General features: G+C 43.5%; 1 protein-coding gene across 1 annotated transcript in view; it reads left to right on the top strand.

The window, feature by feature from the left end:
* The window catches only part of ASTN2 (astrotactin 2), a 925,983-nt gene that overhangs the window by 714,710 nt on the left and 195,640 nt on the right, over nucleotides 1-15,633 (top strand). Inside the window, exon 15 of the mRNA XM_063432386.1 lies at nucleotides 7,337-7,602. Coding sequence (XP_063288456.1) covers nucleotides 7,337-7,602 — 266 coding nt within the window. The remainder of the gene's footprint in view (nucleotides 1-7,336; nucleotides 7,603-15,633) is intronic.

Below are 15,633 nucleotides of genomic sequence, written 5' to 3' on the forward strand. Positions count from 1 at the left end.
CATGCACGGCACATGTGTCAACTTGCCCAACTTCAATGCCGGCAACAAATTTGTTCCGTTGTCACAAACCACTTTGCCGATCTCCAGTTGCTGCGGAGTCAGCCACTTTTCCACCTGTGCATTCAGGGCGGACAGGAGTGCTTGTCCGGTGTGACTCTCTGCTTTCAAGCAAGTCAAACACAAGACAGCGTGACACTGCCGTATCCGGGATGTGGAATAGTACCTGGGGAGCTGGGGGGGGGGGGTGCCGTTGATGTGGAGCAAGATGCAGCAGCAGAAGAGGACTCAGCCGAGGAGGTTATGGAAGAGGATGGAGTAGGAGGAGTAGAGGAGGTGGCAGCAGGCCTGCCTGCAAGTTGTGGCGGTGTCACCGACTCCTCTGCAGAGCCACGCATTCCATGCTTGGCAGCCGTCAGCAGGTTTACCCAATGTGCAGTGTATGTGATATACCTGCCGTGACCATGCATTGCAGACCAGGTATCAGTGGTCAGATGGACCCTGCCCCAACACTGTGTGCCAGACATGCCATTACTTCCTTTTGCACAATCAAGTGCAGGTTGGGGATTGCCTTTTGTGAAAATAAATTTTGTCCGGGTACCTTCCACTGTGGTGTCCCAATAGCTACAAATTTGTTGAACGCCTCAGACTCCACCAACTTGTATGGTAAAAGCTGGCGGGCTAATAGTTCGGACAAGCCAGCTGTCAGACGCTGGGCAAGGAGGTGACTTTCTGACATTGGCTTCTTACGCTCAAACATGTCCTTGACAGACACCTGACTTTGGGCAGATGAGCGGGAACTGCGAGAGACGGAGTGACGGATGGTTGAGAGGGGGAAAGGAGGACAGCAGTGGTTGACGTGGCTGAAGATGCTGGACCAGGAGGAGGATGGCGGCTTTGAGTTTGTGTGCTGCTTGTACTCATGTGTTGATCCCATAGGCGTTTGTGAGGTGTGATCATGTGCCTACGCAAAGCAGTTGTACCTTGGTGGGTGTTGGACTTCCCACGACTCAGTTTCTTTTGGCACAGGTTGCAAATGGCATCGGTGTTGTCAGAGGCAGACACACAAAAAAAATGCCACACTGCTGAGCTCTGCAATGACGGCATTCTGGTGGTGGATACAGCATGCGTTGATTGGTGTGCTGTTGGGCTGACCCCGGGTGCCGATGCATGCTGCCTGGCTGTGCCACTAGCTCCTTGTGACGACCTCCCCCTGCTTCCAACTCGTCTCCTCCTCCTCCTCTCTGTCTCCCCATCTGAACTTTTGTCCTGTTCTTCTTCTTGCCGAGCGGGCACCCAAGTGACATCCATGGACGCATCGTCATCATCAACCGCTTCACTTGTATCTGACAACTCAGCAAAGGAAGCAGCAGCAGGTACAACAGCATCATCATCATCACACCGTACGTCCATGTGTGTAATGCTGCCTGCCTGAGACATATCCCTGTTATCTACATCCTCTGGCAATAATGGTTGTGCATCACTCATTCCTTCAAACGGATGTGTGAATAACCACTCTGACATACAAAGTGAAGTGGCTGTGGTGCTAGTGTTGGTGGTGGCGGCAGGCGGGTGAGTGGTATCTTGAGAGGTGCCCGAAGCTAAGCTGGAGGAGGATGGTGTGTCAAGGTTCCGAGCGGAAGCTGTAGAAGATTGGGTGTCCTGTGTTAGCCAGTCAACTATGTCCTCAGAACTTTTCAAGTTCAGATTACGTGGCCTCTGAAAGCTGGGCATTATTCTAGGGCCAAAGGGAATCAGAGCACCACGACCAAGATGGCCCCTGCGGGGTGACCTGCCTCTGCCTGTCATTTTTTTTTGGATTAGTGGTACTATGCGTGCAAGCTACTGTTATGAGTGGCACTGTACGGTGGCAGAGGTTGGCAGAGTACACGCTGTAGGCCTGACACACCCGATTGAAGACAACTAACTGCTATTCAATCTATAACAGGGGAAAAAGTTTTTTGTTTTTAAATGCACGCTATTGTGACACCAGATATGAGTGGCAATGTGCACTGGCAGAGGTTGGCAGAGTACACGCTGAAGGTCTGACACCCGCTTTAAGGACACTGACTGCTATTAGCTTACAGTGAAAAACTTGTTTTCTTTTTAAAGGCATGCAATAGTCACACCAGATATGAGTGGCAAACTGCACTTGCAGAGGTTGGCAGAGTACACGCTGAAGGCCTGACACCCAGACGCTTGCAGACAACTAACTGCTATTCAATCTATTACAGTGAAAAACTATTTTTTTTTTTTAAATGTCAAGCTTAAGCTATTGTGACACCAGATTTGAGTGGTGGCACTGGGCAAGTGGGCACAGTATCCACTGTGAGCCTGACACAGAAGCTTTCAGACAACTAACTGCTATTCAATCTATTACAGTGGAAAAACTTTTTTTTTTCTTTTTAAAAGCACGCTATTGTCACTCCTGATATGAGTGGCAAAGTGGACTGGCAGAGGTTGGCAGAGTACACGCTGAATGCCTGACACCCGCTTAAGGGACACTGACTGCTATTAGCTTACAGTGAAAAACTTTTTTTTTTCTTTTTAAAGGCACGCTATTGTCACACCAGATATGAGTGGCAAAGTGGACTGGCAAAGGTTGGCAGAGTACACGCTGCAGGCCTGACACCCGCTTGAAGACAACTAACTGCTATTCAATCTAAAACAGTGAAAAAAGTTATTTTTTTTTTTTAAAGGCACGCTATAGTCACACCAGATATGAGTGGCAAAGTGCACTTGCAGAGGTTGGCAGAGTACATGCTGAAGGCCTGACACCCGCTTTAAGGATACTGACTGCTATTAGCTTACAGTGAAAAACTTTTTTTTTCTTTTTAAAGGCACACTATAGTCACACCTGATATGAGTGGCAAAGTGCACTTGCAGAGGTTGGCAGAGTACACGCTGAAGGCCTGACACCCGCTTGAAGACAACTAACTGCTATTCAATCTATAACAGTGAAAAAGTATTTTGTTTTTAAATGCATGCTATTGTGACACCAGATATGAGTGGCAAAGTGGACTGTCAGAGGTTGGCAGAGTACACGCTGAAGGTCTGACACCCGCTTTAAGGACACTGACTGCTATTAGCTTACAGTGAAAAACTTTTTTTTTCTTTTTAAAGGCATGCTATAGTCACACCAGATAGTAGTGGCAAAGTGCACTTGCAGAGGTTGGCAGAGTACACGCTGAAGGCCTGACACCCAGACACTTGCGGGCAACTAACTGCTATTCAATCTATTACAGTGGGAAAAATTTTTTTTTTAAATGCAAGCTTAAGCTATTGTGACACCAGATATGAGTGGTGGCGCTGGACAAGTGGGCACAGTATCCACTGTGAGCCTGACACAGAAGCTGGCAGACAACTAACTTCTATTCAATCTATTACAGTGAAAACATTTTTTTTTTTTTTAAATGTCAAGCTTAAGCTATTGTGACACCAGATATGAGTGGTGGCACTGGGCAAGTAGGCACAGTATCCACTGTGAGCCTGACACAGAAGCTGGCAGACAACTAACTGCTATTCAATCTATTGCAGTGAAAACATTTTTTTTTTAAATGTCAAGCTTAAGCTATTGTGACTCCAGATATGAGTGGTGGCACTGGGCAAGTGGGCACAGTATCCACTGTGAGCCTGACACAGAAGCTGGCAGACAACTAACTGCTATTCAATCTATTACAGTGAAAAAAAAATATTTTTAAATGTCAAGCTTAAGCTATTGTGACACCAGATATGAGTGGTGGCACTGGGCAAGTGGACACAGTATCCACTGTGAGCCTGGCACAGAAGCTGGCAGACAACTAACTGCTATTCAGTCTATCACAGTGAAAAAAAAATATTTTTAAATGTCAAGCTTAAGCTATTGTGACACCAGATATGAGTGGTGGCACTGGGCAAGTGGGCACAGTATCCACTGTGAGCCTGACACAGAAGCTGGCAGGCAGGCAACTGCAATTACATTACACAGAAGAAAAAAAAAAAGCAGACTGATGTTCTAGCCCTAAAAAGGGCTTTTTGTGGTGCTGTTCTTACAGCAGAGATCAGATGAGTCCTTCAGGGCTGTAGTGGACACTGAATACCCTTGCCTAGCTATCAATTTCCCTATAAAATGAGCAGCAGCTACACTTTCCCTCCTCTATCTAAGAATGCAGCTTCAGAATGAATCTAAAATGGATGCTGTACAGGAGGTGGGAGGGTCTGGAAGGGAGGGTCTGCTGCTGATTTGCTGGAATGTGTCTGCTGACCGTGAGGCACAAGATCAAAGTTTGCTCAATGATGACGAATAGGGGGCGTATCGAACCGCTCATGTGTTCGCCCGCCGTGGCGAACGCGAACACGCTATGTTCGCCGGGAACTATTCGCCGGCGAACAGTTCGGTACATCACTATTTAGGATGTTACCACTAATAATTCCTATTCCATGGTTAAAAATGGTTGTCAGCTTTTTCTAATTTTGTATGCAGAGGCAAAAAGCCTACGATAAAAACAGACACGTTGTGTAAACACATAAATAAAGGAGGGCTAAGTTTCCCGAGTATAGAAAAATACTACGAGGCGGGGATAATTTCACATATAGCAATATTGCAGAAATAATCTACATATAAAGAGGGCTGGTTCTGGTTGGAATCCGAGATATGCAAACTAAGAATCTAGCTAATATAGTATGGAATAACAAAATATGTGAAGTATCTACCTCCTATGTGTTAAATCATTTAGTTCCCATTTAGGAAAAGATAAAAAGAAATTAGATATTAAAAAAAAAAATTTGGGTTTTCAAAATATAGAGTGCATTGAAAGAGAGATACCTAACATTTCTCTAAAAACATGGAAAAAAGGAAACATTTTAACGGTAGAAGATCTATTTTTAGATAATAAGGTAAAACCCTTTGATATATTGAGAAGGTCTTTATCACCTCAATAGGCCTTTTCATACTTAAGAGTGAACAGCTATTTAAAAAAGTATAATTTTATGAATCAGGGAGACATGTATAATGTGATCAAAATTATATTTAATAACAATGAAACAAACAAACTATTCTCAAAGAGTATTACATTATTAGATACTAGGGTAACAGAATATTATCCAACAGCAATCAAAAGCTGGGAGAAACTTCTACATATCAACATAGACATAGGAAAATGGTTTGAGGCAATAGTTAGGCAAATCAATATGTGCACAGTATCCACCTAATGGAAATCCATTATAAGGTGATAAATAAATGATATCTAGTACCTTCTAGAATGTCTAGGATATCAGTAGAAAACGATAATACATGTTGGAGATGTGGAGAATCAAGAGCGGACTATCTTCACATATGGTGGAACTGCAAAATAGTGATCCCTTTGTGGAGTTTGGTGAGATCTTCATTATTTAAATTAGACAATATTAATATAGAGACTTGCCCAGATATGATACTGTTACATTTAAGATGGCACACCTTAAATAAATGGAAACAAATGTTGGTAACACACTGCTTGATAGTGGTGAAGCTAATCATAGCCAGAAACTGGAAAAAGACACAGGTATTTTCTAAAATGCTGTTCGTTCAACAAGTAAAATTTCAGTTACGAATGGAAATATCGTATATACTCGAGTATAAGCCGACCCGAATATAAGCAGAGGCCCCTAATTTTACCCCAAAAAACTGGGAAAACTTATTGACTCGAGTATAAGACTAGGGTGGGAAATGCAGCAGCTACTGGTAAATTTCTAAATAAAATTAGATCCTAAAAAAATTATATGAATTGAATATTTATTTACAGTGTGTGTATATAATGAATGCAGTGTGTGTGTGTTAATGCAGTGTGTGTGTGTGAATGCAGTGTGTGTATGAGTGCAGTGTGTGTATGGGTGCAGTGTGTGTATGAATGCAGTGTGTGTATGGGTGCAGTGTGTGTATGGGTGCAGTGTATATGAGTGCAGTGTGTATATGAGTGCAGTGTGTGTATGAGTGCAGTGTGTGTATATGAGTGCAGTGTGTGTATATGAGTGTAGTGTGTGTGTATATGAGTGCAGTGTGTGTATGAGTGCAGTGTGTGTATAGGAGTGCAGTGAGTGTGTATGAGTGTAGTGTGTGTATACGAGTGCAGTGTGTGTGTGTTTGTGTATGTGTTGCAGAGCCTTGGTGGGGGGGGTGCATTTTTATTATTATTTTTTTTAATTATTATTTTTTTGTTATATTATTATTTTATTTTATTTTATTATTATTATATTTTTCTGCCCCCCCTACCTGCTTGATACATGGCAGGGAGGGGGGGCTCTTACTCCCTGGTGGTCCAGTGGCAGGAGGAGAAGGGAGCTGACAGGAGCTGCAGGAGAGGTAAGTAAACGCACACAGCCCCATTGTCTGTATTATGGCAATGTAAATGTAAATTGCCATAATACAGACATTGACTCGAGTATAAGTCGAGTTGGGGTTTTTCAGCACAAAAAATGTGCTTAAAAACTCAACTTATACTCAAGTATATACGGTAGGTGTAAATAAAATTAGAAACAATTATAGAGATAATGATATTTTGACTAACTGGTTAAAACTGTTGAAAAAAGAGAAGAAGGATCGAATACAAGAAATAGTATAATCCTAACTGATCACTTTGACTGTAAAATAAGAGATACGATAAATTGAAATATCACTACTGTACCGTGAATATGTATGACTGATGAATGAATGCAGATTGAGAAATGTTACCCCTATAAGTTGCAGTGCTCACCTCCCTCTCCTATTTATTTATGGATGTATTTATTTATTTTTTCATGCTGAGATATAGATTCTCACAGGATAAAAATAAAGAAAGCTAAGTTCCAGGTGATAATATTTAAAATATAGTTCAAATAAAGATTAAGCTAAGGGAGAGAGAGGGGGAAGGGACACACTAGTGATGATGACTATTTACCAAAGCCTTAAACAATGAAGTATTTGAAAACTATCTTGGCTGGTATTATCTGAAATAGGGGAAGAAAAAAAAAGTATTAAAAACAGTTTTAGGTTTGCTGAAAACAGTATATGCAACAACCTGGCTAAGTTTTAAATTTGGTTCATAGAAATGACACAGCAGACCAGAGTCATTAAAATATGAAACATACAAATAATAATAAGACATAAATAAATAACATCGACTCTGAGGTTTTTATATTATAGACCCATTTATCTTATGTTCAATATACATGTAAGTTGTCTAGATACTGGGAGTGTTTAGCCAAGATCTATACTTCTATATCCCTTTGTAGAAAGGAAAAAAAAAAATTGGTGTCAGATGAAATTATTTATGTAAACAACCTCTCACACTGCCTATTTGCAGTTATGTTCATTTAATTGTTTTTATTTTTTTTAAATCCTCAGAAACAACAGAGTTGGGAAGCAAAAAGGAGCTTAAATATATGCCATTTATAACATATCTGTCAGGATTGCTTCAGACACAAATGTTTTCTGATGACCAGTTAATCGCAGGTGTGGAGATTCACTGTGAAGAAAAGGGACGTTGCCCATCCAGTTGCCACTTGTGCAGAAGACCTGGTAAAGAACAGGTCAGCCCCACCCCAGTGCTTCTGGAGATCACTCGGATCATACCACTCTATAGCCTAATTCAAGATAACTCTACACAAGAGGTACATACATTGAAATTATTTACTACTATTCAATGAAGTAAAGCTCAAAGGCAAAGTGGCAAGGTTATCTGGTTTGCTGAAATAGAAAGTGCACTATTGTGAAATCTATATGCATTGCTCCAGTGGTTTAGCAAGTAAAATGTTTTAAAAGGGGGGGGGGAGATTGGGGGTGGTTGTGTTTTTTCCTTTTTGTTTTGTTTTTTGGATATACCTTGAGAAAAAAACAATTGAAATGCCCCTTTGGCTTTGGCAAGATATGCTTGCCTATTAAAAGTGAGATTAGGGCCACCTGGACTGCGACCACTGATCGCTTCTCTGGCCAGGGTCCCACCTGAGGTGGAAAATTTAAAATCTAAAGCTTAATCTAAAATGTTGATGCTGCTTTTGTTTTTGGCATTTGTTTCTCCTGTTACTCATATTATACTCTAAGGATAGCATAACAACCACTTAATCTCTACCTAGCTAGACAAGAGATATGTCTGACCATCTCATTAATCAGCTTAGGTTATGTTTAGTCCTAAAGTTTGACCGCTTCATATGTATTGTCGTAATGTGTAACGTGTCTGCTTAATTTACAATCAGAACAACTTTACATGTTTCAGCCTAGCATCTGACACAGCATATTAATCTACTGCGTAGAAAACAAAAGCGATGTGTTTATATGTTATGATTCTCATTCTCTCTAAGCTATGTACATCACTAATGTTTTATCCTGTTTATATAACTACAAAAAAAAAAGTGCAATGTCAATAATGCCATGTAACAATGCGTGTTTCCAACTTGAATGCACCAGCTATTGTGGCAGTGTAAATTCACATGTTAATCTTATGCACAAACAAAAATAAAGAATTAAAAAAAAAAAAAAGTGAGATTAGACTAATATGTATTCAGCATTTGGTTTTGTCTGAATTGAAATTTAGAAAAATCTAAATATTTTCATGCAGGACAGCTATGGAGTGAGACAGACCAGTAGACAGTAATTGCCTGCTTTTATGTTTGCTGCACTTGTGTGGGTGTGGGGTATTTATTTCTTCAATTCATGTATTTCCCTACATGTGAGTTCTGCCCTTTCTCCCCTCTCTTCTTTTATTGATACATACCCAAACACTTTCTTTGCTTGAATAACCCTCACCTCATCTGTTGCTTCTCCCAATTTCTTGCTTTATTGCAGGCCTACCTGACCGTAATATAGCTTTCCCAAAGCCTGAGTTAAATACTATCTAGCCTCAGACCTGCAGGGAACTTGGTTACCTTCCAAACCTGCCCACCTTAAGCTCATTGTTTAAATTATAATTAGAATCTCACACACAATGTTGGCTAAGCAGAAATTACAGCTACTCATTTCCCCCTTTCTGATGACCCCTCCTTCTCTCATTTCATGCCCTGCACTCATTTCTCTGTTCCCTCTGTCATATTTCCAAATTATCTCATCCTAGACCCCATCCATACAAAACCCACTCTCACTTATTGTCACTGTCTAGCAGCTGGTGTTGTCTATCCAGGGCCCTTGCCCTTCTCCGTTCTCACACTAAGCCTACCAGAAACCCCATGATTGTCATCCAAGTACCTTGCCATTGATCCTCATCTACAAACATTCAGTGTGCACTCTGGAACACCCGCTCTGTCTACAGCCTTCTGAAATTGACAGCTATACATGACCTCTTCATCTCAAATTCTCTGACACTACTAGCACTTACTGATACCTGGCGGCCCACCTCTGATAGTGCTACTTATTGAGCTATATGTTTTGGTGGGCTACAATTCTCCCACACTTCCAGACTCCACTCTAAAGGAGGTGGTGTAGGCATCCTCCTCTCACTCCAGTGTACTTTTTCAGCAATATTCCTTGCCTTATCTTTTACTTCCTTTTAAGTCCACACTGTCCACCTATGTCAACCTACTCCTTTACGAATCGTCATTTATCACCCCCTTGTCATCCTAAACTTTTCATTGAACACTTCTCTTCCTAGCTACCCCACACCCTCACCTCTAGCATTATCTTGTACTTGGGGGCTTTAATATCCTAATCAGCAATCCTAACTGCCCTAATGCCTCCCAACTGCTCTTTTTAACCTCCTCCTTTTGCCCTCATGTGATGGTCTAATTTAGCAACAGCTGATATCACTCTTGAACTAATCTTCACCAATCTCTGTGCCACCTCTTATCTCTCCAGTGTTCCATTTCCACAATCTGCTGAACTTGACATCAGCATACCCCCTACCCAGATTATACCACCCTTGGTACATCAGTTTTGCAGAAACCTCCCCTGTCTTGACCCACAGCGAATCTCCACCAACCTCAATACTCTCATTTTATCTATCTCAAATATCACATCAGCCCAACTCATAGCTAGAGCCTCCCTCCACCCAGTTTTGGGATTATAATTATTGCCTCATATGTCACAGCTGCTCGTATTAAATGTCCTACAAGTCTTAGTGTCCCTTGGTGACTGCTACTCTTATCCTCCGCTGGTCCTGGATTCAGCTACAGCATACAGTCATTATAGCACTCTGGAACCTTGTAAATTCTCCAATATAGTGGACAAGACCTGTCTTATTGGGTAAAACAAGAGAACTGTTTATGTCATGGAAAACCACATGCATTTATCCCAGCACACAGCATGGGGTCTTCAGCAAGAGCTGCGCAAACAACTCCTTGGTGTCTTGGTGTCTGGGACATAATTAGGTCAAGACATGATAACTTAATTTCCTGTTGTACATCAAGACACATTGCACAATAGGTGTTACATAATATAATTAACTCAGGGTTTTGGTCGGAAAGGAGTGCTGACCAGTGCAACAACCACTTTAGGGTAGAAACCAGACTGCAAAGAAACCAATATACACACAAATCAGACAAACAATAAGTGTACTGATATTTAAGGAAGGCAGTTAAAATACAAACACAGATAACAGTGTAGCAGAAGGGCTTCTGGATACAGGACAAGCAAGACAGGAGGACAAGACCAGCAACATAACATTAAAAAGGGTGCAGCTCGGGGGGCGTGGCCTGGACACCAACGGGACAAGCCGCATGTAATTGCAGCTCCGTGATACAGGGCTAATCTGAGCATTTGCACCACAAAATAACGGCAAGCAACACTCTCTACAGCAGCAATGTCTCACCCTAAATCAAAGAGACACATGGAAAAATCGGACAAGGCACAGTTTTTCACCACGAAACAAAACCAATAGAAAGAGCCACCACCGACGGCGGGAAACCAAGATGGCGCCGACGAAAACCAAGAGACAATTCCCTATGTGGCTAGCGACCAGGCACCATTGACCCAGGCGAGACATGCTAAACGAGATGTCAGACAAAATAATGAAGTGTGCAAACCTCCATAGAAGACCCGAGGAAGGAGATATGAGATCTCGGCTCCAGAACATCACGAATGGAGGAGAAAATGGCCGACGCTGAAGAGGCACACAATGACCTGGCAGACAGGCTGGTGCAGATGGCTGAGCGTATTGTGGCGCATAATGTAAAACTAGCTGACATGGAGGACAGAAGCTGCCTAAATAGCTGGCGTCTACGAGGGGTGGCTGAGACCGTGGGCCTAAACGATATTGCAGCGCATGTCACGGCCTACCTCCGAGTACTGGTGCCTGATATCCGTTATATAAATAAGACATTCCCCTCTTCGACCGCATTCACAGAACGGCATGGCCCAGGTTCTTGACGCCAGACACCCCCAGAGATATATTGGTGCGCATGCACTATTACCACACTAAAGAAGTCATACTAAGAAGCAGAAGAACCTGCAAAGACCTACCGGAGCAGTACCGTGGCAGTATGCTGTTTGCGAATGTCTCAGCATTCACCCTGCAGAGAAGAAGAGATTTCCACAGCATCACTGCAGCGCTCAGAACACACCGCACTGTGTACCGCTGGGGATACCCAGTCAAGCTGCTGGTGCAAAGAGCAGGCAAAACTACGGTCCTGATTACCCCAGAAGAAGGAACCTGCATCCTGGGAGAATGGGGCATCGAACCAGAGCCCCCGAGCAATTTGTCCAAAGAGCCAAGATGGTTAATACCGGACTGGAAGAGAGGGAAACGTACATAGAATGTACGAGCAAAGGACTCAGGGAGGCATACCGATCCACGCATCAGCTAGGGGTACCTGCCTGTGGCCAGTTTGAGTTAAATAATATGGGTTACTCTTCTTGGGGTAAGATACAGCACAATGGGTAGACACCACCGTTTAGAGGGGCAGGGGACAAAACTGATGATCAAGAGGGCTGAGGGGTAATACAGATCCCCATGACACCTCCCCAAGCGCCCAGACACACCAACACTACCCAAAAGGTACACATATCTCTGTACCAAATCATAGAATAAAAAAATAATAATAAAAAAAAAATATAATAATAATAACATTTGACGGCCACAGGGGGAAGCCTCAGATAGGGAGAGGGATAACACGTGGGAGGCAAAGTGGTTCTTTAACGAGAAAAAAAAAAAGAGAAGAAAAACAATGCCTTAGACAAGATGGAGCATCCTCCCCCAAGTATAGGAGCCAAGAGCTTCTACCCCCACGGCATTTGGATGAAGTGCCAAGCCACAAATAGGGCAATGTTTATTTTTGTATATATTTCCTTTTCTATTTGGTTATGTTTTCAGTTTGTTATACCCAGCGAAGCACAGCTTACCGCATGCTCCACTGGGGACCCAGACTAAGTTTCTGCCAACACAAATGTGGGAGGTCATCAAAGACCCCAGGGGTCGGCCTGCTCTGCTTGATGGCACTGGGAGGAGCGAGCCACCCTGTTTCAGATAATCACTCACAATACACTGCACAACCTTTCATGTCCGACCCTACTTGAAAATATGCACACATAATGTAAGGTGACTGAATGTCCCTGCAAAAAGACACCTTCTGAACCGTGAATTAAAGAAGCAAGGAGCACATGTGGTTTGACTGCAGGAGACCCACTTCCGCACAAATGACCACCCCGCGATCTTGGCTGTGGGCTATCCACACCAGTTCCATTCCACTGCCCCGACAAAGGCCAAGGACACCTCTTTATTATTAAGTAGACATGTCTACTTCTCCCTACACTCGCAACATGTGGACCCTATGGGAAGATATGTAGTGATAGTGGGAACGATCAACGGCATGCTATACATAATTGCAAACGTATACGCGCCCAATCAAAACCAGAGAAACTTCTTGCACAAAATATTTCAAACCCTGTCATCTATACAAGGGGAATCATGCTCATCTGTGGCGACTTTAACCACATTTTTGACCCGACCATGGACTCGACTTTGCCTAGAGCTAGCAGTAGATATAAGACCCTCAAACGACAGGGCAAGGCCCTCCAGTCCCTGCTACACTCCTACCACTTCTACGACACATGGAGAATCACACACCCCTCAGAAAAGGCATACACACACTTCTCTGTACACAATTCTTACTCTAGGATAGATGGTGTGACGAGAGGAGCCTGGTTGCCCGCCTGCTGCCTTTAGACTAGGGCCCCATGTTGAAACGCTTGATTTTCCCCTGCAAAGACATGAAAGCCGGGTCATTCGGTGCTTGCCCTGTTTGAGCGGTGATACCACAGATAGTTATGCCATGGTGCCCATTTGTATAATGAAAGACTATGGGAAAGACTTTGGCTCCATGGCAATTGAACTGTATGCGTGTGGTCTGAGCGCCGTTCAGTAATAAGGTGTGCTCAGACCTAAGCTATCTGGGAATATGTTGCATGTCTGTATTTTATGTAATAAATGTAACCTTGTGTATTTTATTGTATTTTATTATCTCTTCACTGCTTGACCCTCAACATGGAGCTTTGTCTCGTTCTTGGGGGGATTTACTGTATGCTGTTAGAGACTGATTGCCAGGAGTGTAAGCCGCTTGGGTGCTTTTCCTGTTCAGCTTCTAGCAGCTATTCGTGAGGTCCCAGTTCGGGAGTTTTGAGTGCTACTTGGTATCCTATTCGAGAGTTTGGGTTTCTGCAGTAGCTTTGCCTGTGTCTCTGGAAGGGGAAGATCTACTAAACGGTGGTTAACAAATTTTATGCCTGGGGTTGCCGTTACAGATGGATTTCTACTCCTGGGTTCCCACTTAAACCAAATCATGGCCTGTAACATAGCACACATCACATGGTCGGACCACACGCCAGTACTCCTAGAAATTATAGATCTCTATGATTTCAAACACCGCAGCCACCGGAGAATCAACTATTCTCTCCTGCTCAACACACAGTTCATGGCTGAACTGATCACACAACTAGAACAGTACTTTGTGGACAATGTGATGCCAGATGTCACACCCACAACGGTCTGGATGGCTCACAAACCAGTGGTGAGGGGACTGCTGATAAGGCGGGCCTCCTACCTCAGGGAACAGACACAAAAGAGAACACTAGAGCTGCAAAAGGAGATCTATGACATAAATCTCCAAAACCAACTCTCTCCCACTGATGATAGGTGCCAGCACATATTACAAATCAATAGAAGTCTGCATCAACAAGCCTTGGAACGCACAGAATATAATCTGAAATGTTTGAAACTGACTCAATATTTCCTAGGCAACAAAGCTAGCAAACTGACTGAGAGCCAGACAGGCCTCACACAAATCTCCTACCTCACCTCGCATACGGGTTTAAATCTCACGAAACCGAAAGCCATAAGCAATGAGTTTGCACATTATTATGCTAAGCTGTACAATCTGAGACTAGACCCTGCCACCCCCCAACCAGTAGAGAGAGAAATGCAAGCATACCTGAGAGACATACACCTGCCCCGACTCACAGACCAACAACAGATAGAACTCACAAAACCGATAAGCGAGAAGGAAATAATCGATGTACTGAAAACCCTACCGTTTGGAAAGGCCCTCGGACCTGATGGGTTGGACAACACATATTATAAAAAGTTCAGCATCACCCTATGTAATGGACCATTTCACTCACAAGAGGATAAAAACCGTTTAGGCGATAATCCCCTTTCCCATAGACCAGCAGCTACTGCAAGCACCAATCTCACGAACTGCAAAACTGCATGTATTCACCAACTCCCGAACTGGAAACACACGAACACTGGAATAGCTGAACAGGAAAAGCATACAATCCGCTTACACTCCTGGCAATCAGCATACAATCCAATTCCCCCAAATATGAGACGACACTTCGGTTTGAGGGTCAAGCAGAATCTGAGGTGCTGGCACACCCAGCCTGGTTTTTATTACAGTTGTTGCAAATACAGGACCGCCCACAGGGAGGGATAAAACAACCAATCATATCACAGTTACATCCCACATATTCCCTTCCCTTATCCTGAGAGGAAACTCAATTACACATGCAGTTAAAACATACTTTCTACCCAACTTTCATAACTCTAAAACCATACATTCGGGGGCGTGGCCTAACTCTGCATGGAAGCAGACGCATAATCAGTGAGCTCTGCCATTCTGTGGGCTAACACAGCGTGTACCACAGCGATACACCGCCAGCAACTTACCTTAACGCTAAGGAGGGCACAGGGGACGACATGGCCACCAAATCGGCGAAAAAACTGAAGCAAAAAACTCTGCACTCACACAGCGTGGTGGGTCACAGTGGAAACCAAGATGGCGCCGACGGACAGAGCCCCACAGCTACAGACCGCGAACTGGGTGAGAGCCAAGAACTCCCAGATCCCCCATATACACAGCCAGCCATGGATGCCTCCATGAGCAGCATGCTGCAAGCATTGCAATCTAACCTCAGGTCAGATTTTTCTAAAATGGCGGCGGACATCCAAGCCCTGGGAGATAGGACGGCACATCTAGAGGAGGCGACAGAAGGGCTGAGGGAAGCCCACAACGAGCTAGCTGAAGCACACACCGCACTACAACAGAAGGTACAATTCCTTGAGGGGAAAATAGCAGATAATGAGGATAGAGAAAGAAGAAATAACATAAGATTGCGGGGGGTACCTGAAGAAGTAGGCCCTCAAAGGTACCATGCTGACCCATGTACACAAGCTCGACAACACACAAAGGAAAATCATTCCAGCTGAGGGAATCATAGACAGA

This window comes from Pelobates fuscus, chromosome 9 (genome assembly GCF_036172605.1).
Source record: "Pelobates fuscus isolate aPelFus1 chromosome 9, aPelFus1.pri, whole genome shotgun sequence".
Classification (NCBI taxonomy): Eukaryota; Metazoa; Chordata; class Amphibia; order Anura; family Pelobatidae; genus Pelobates; species Pelobates fuscus.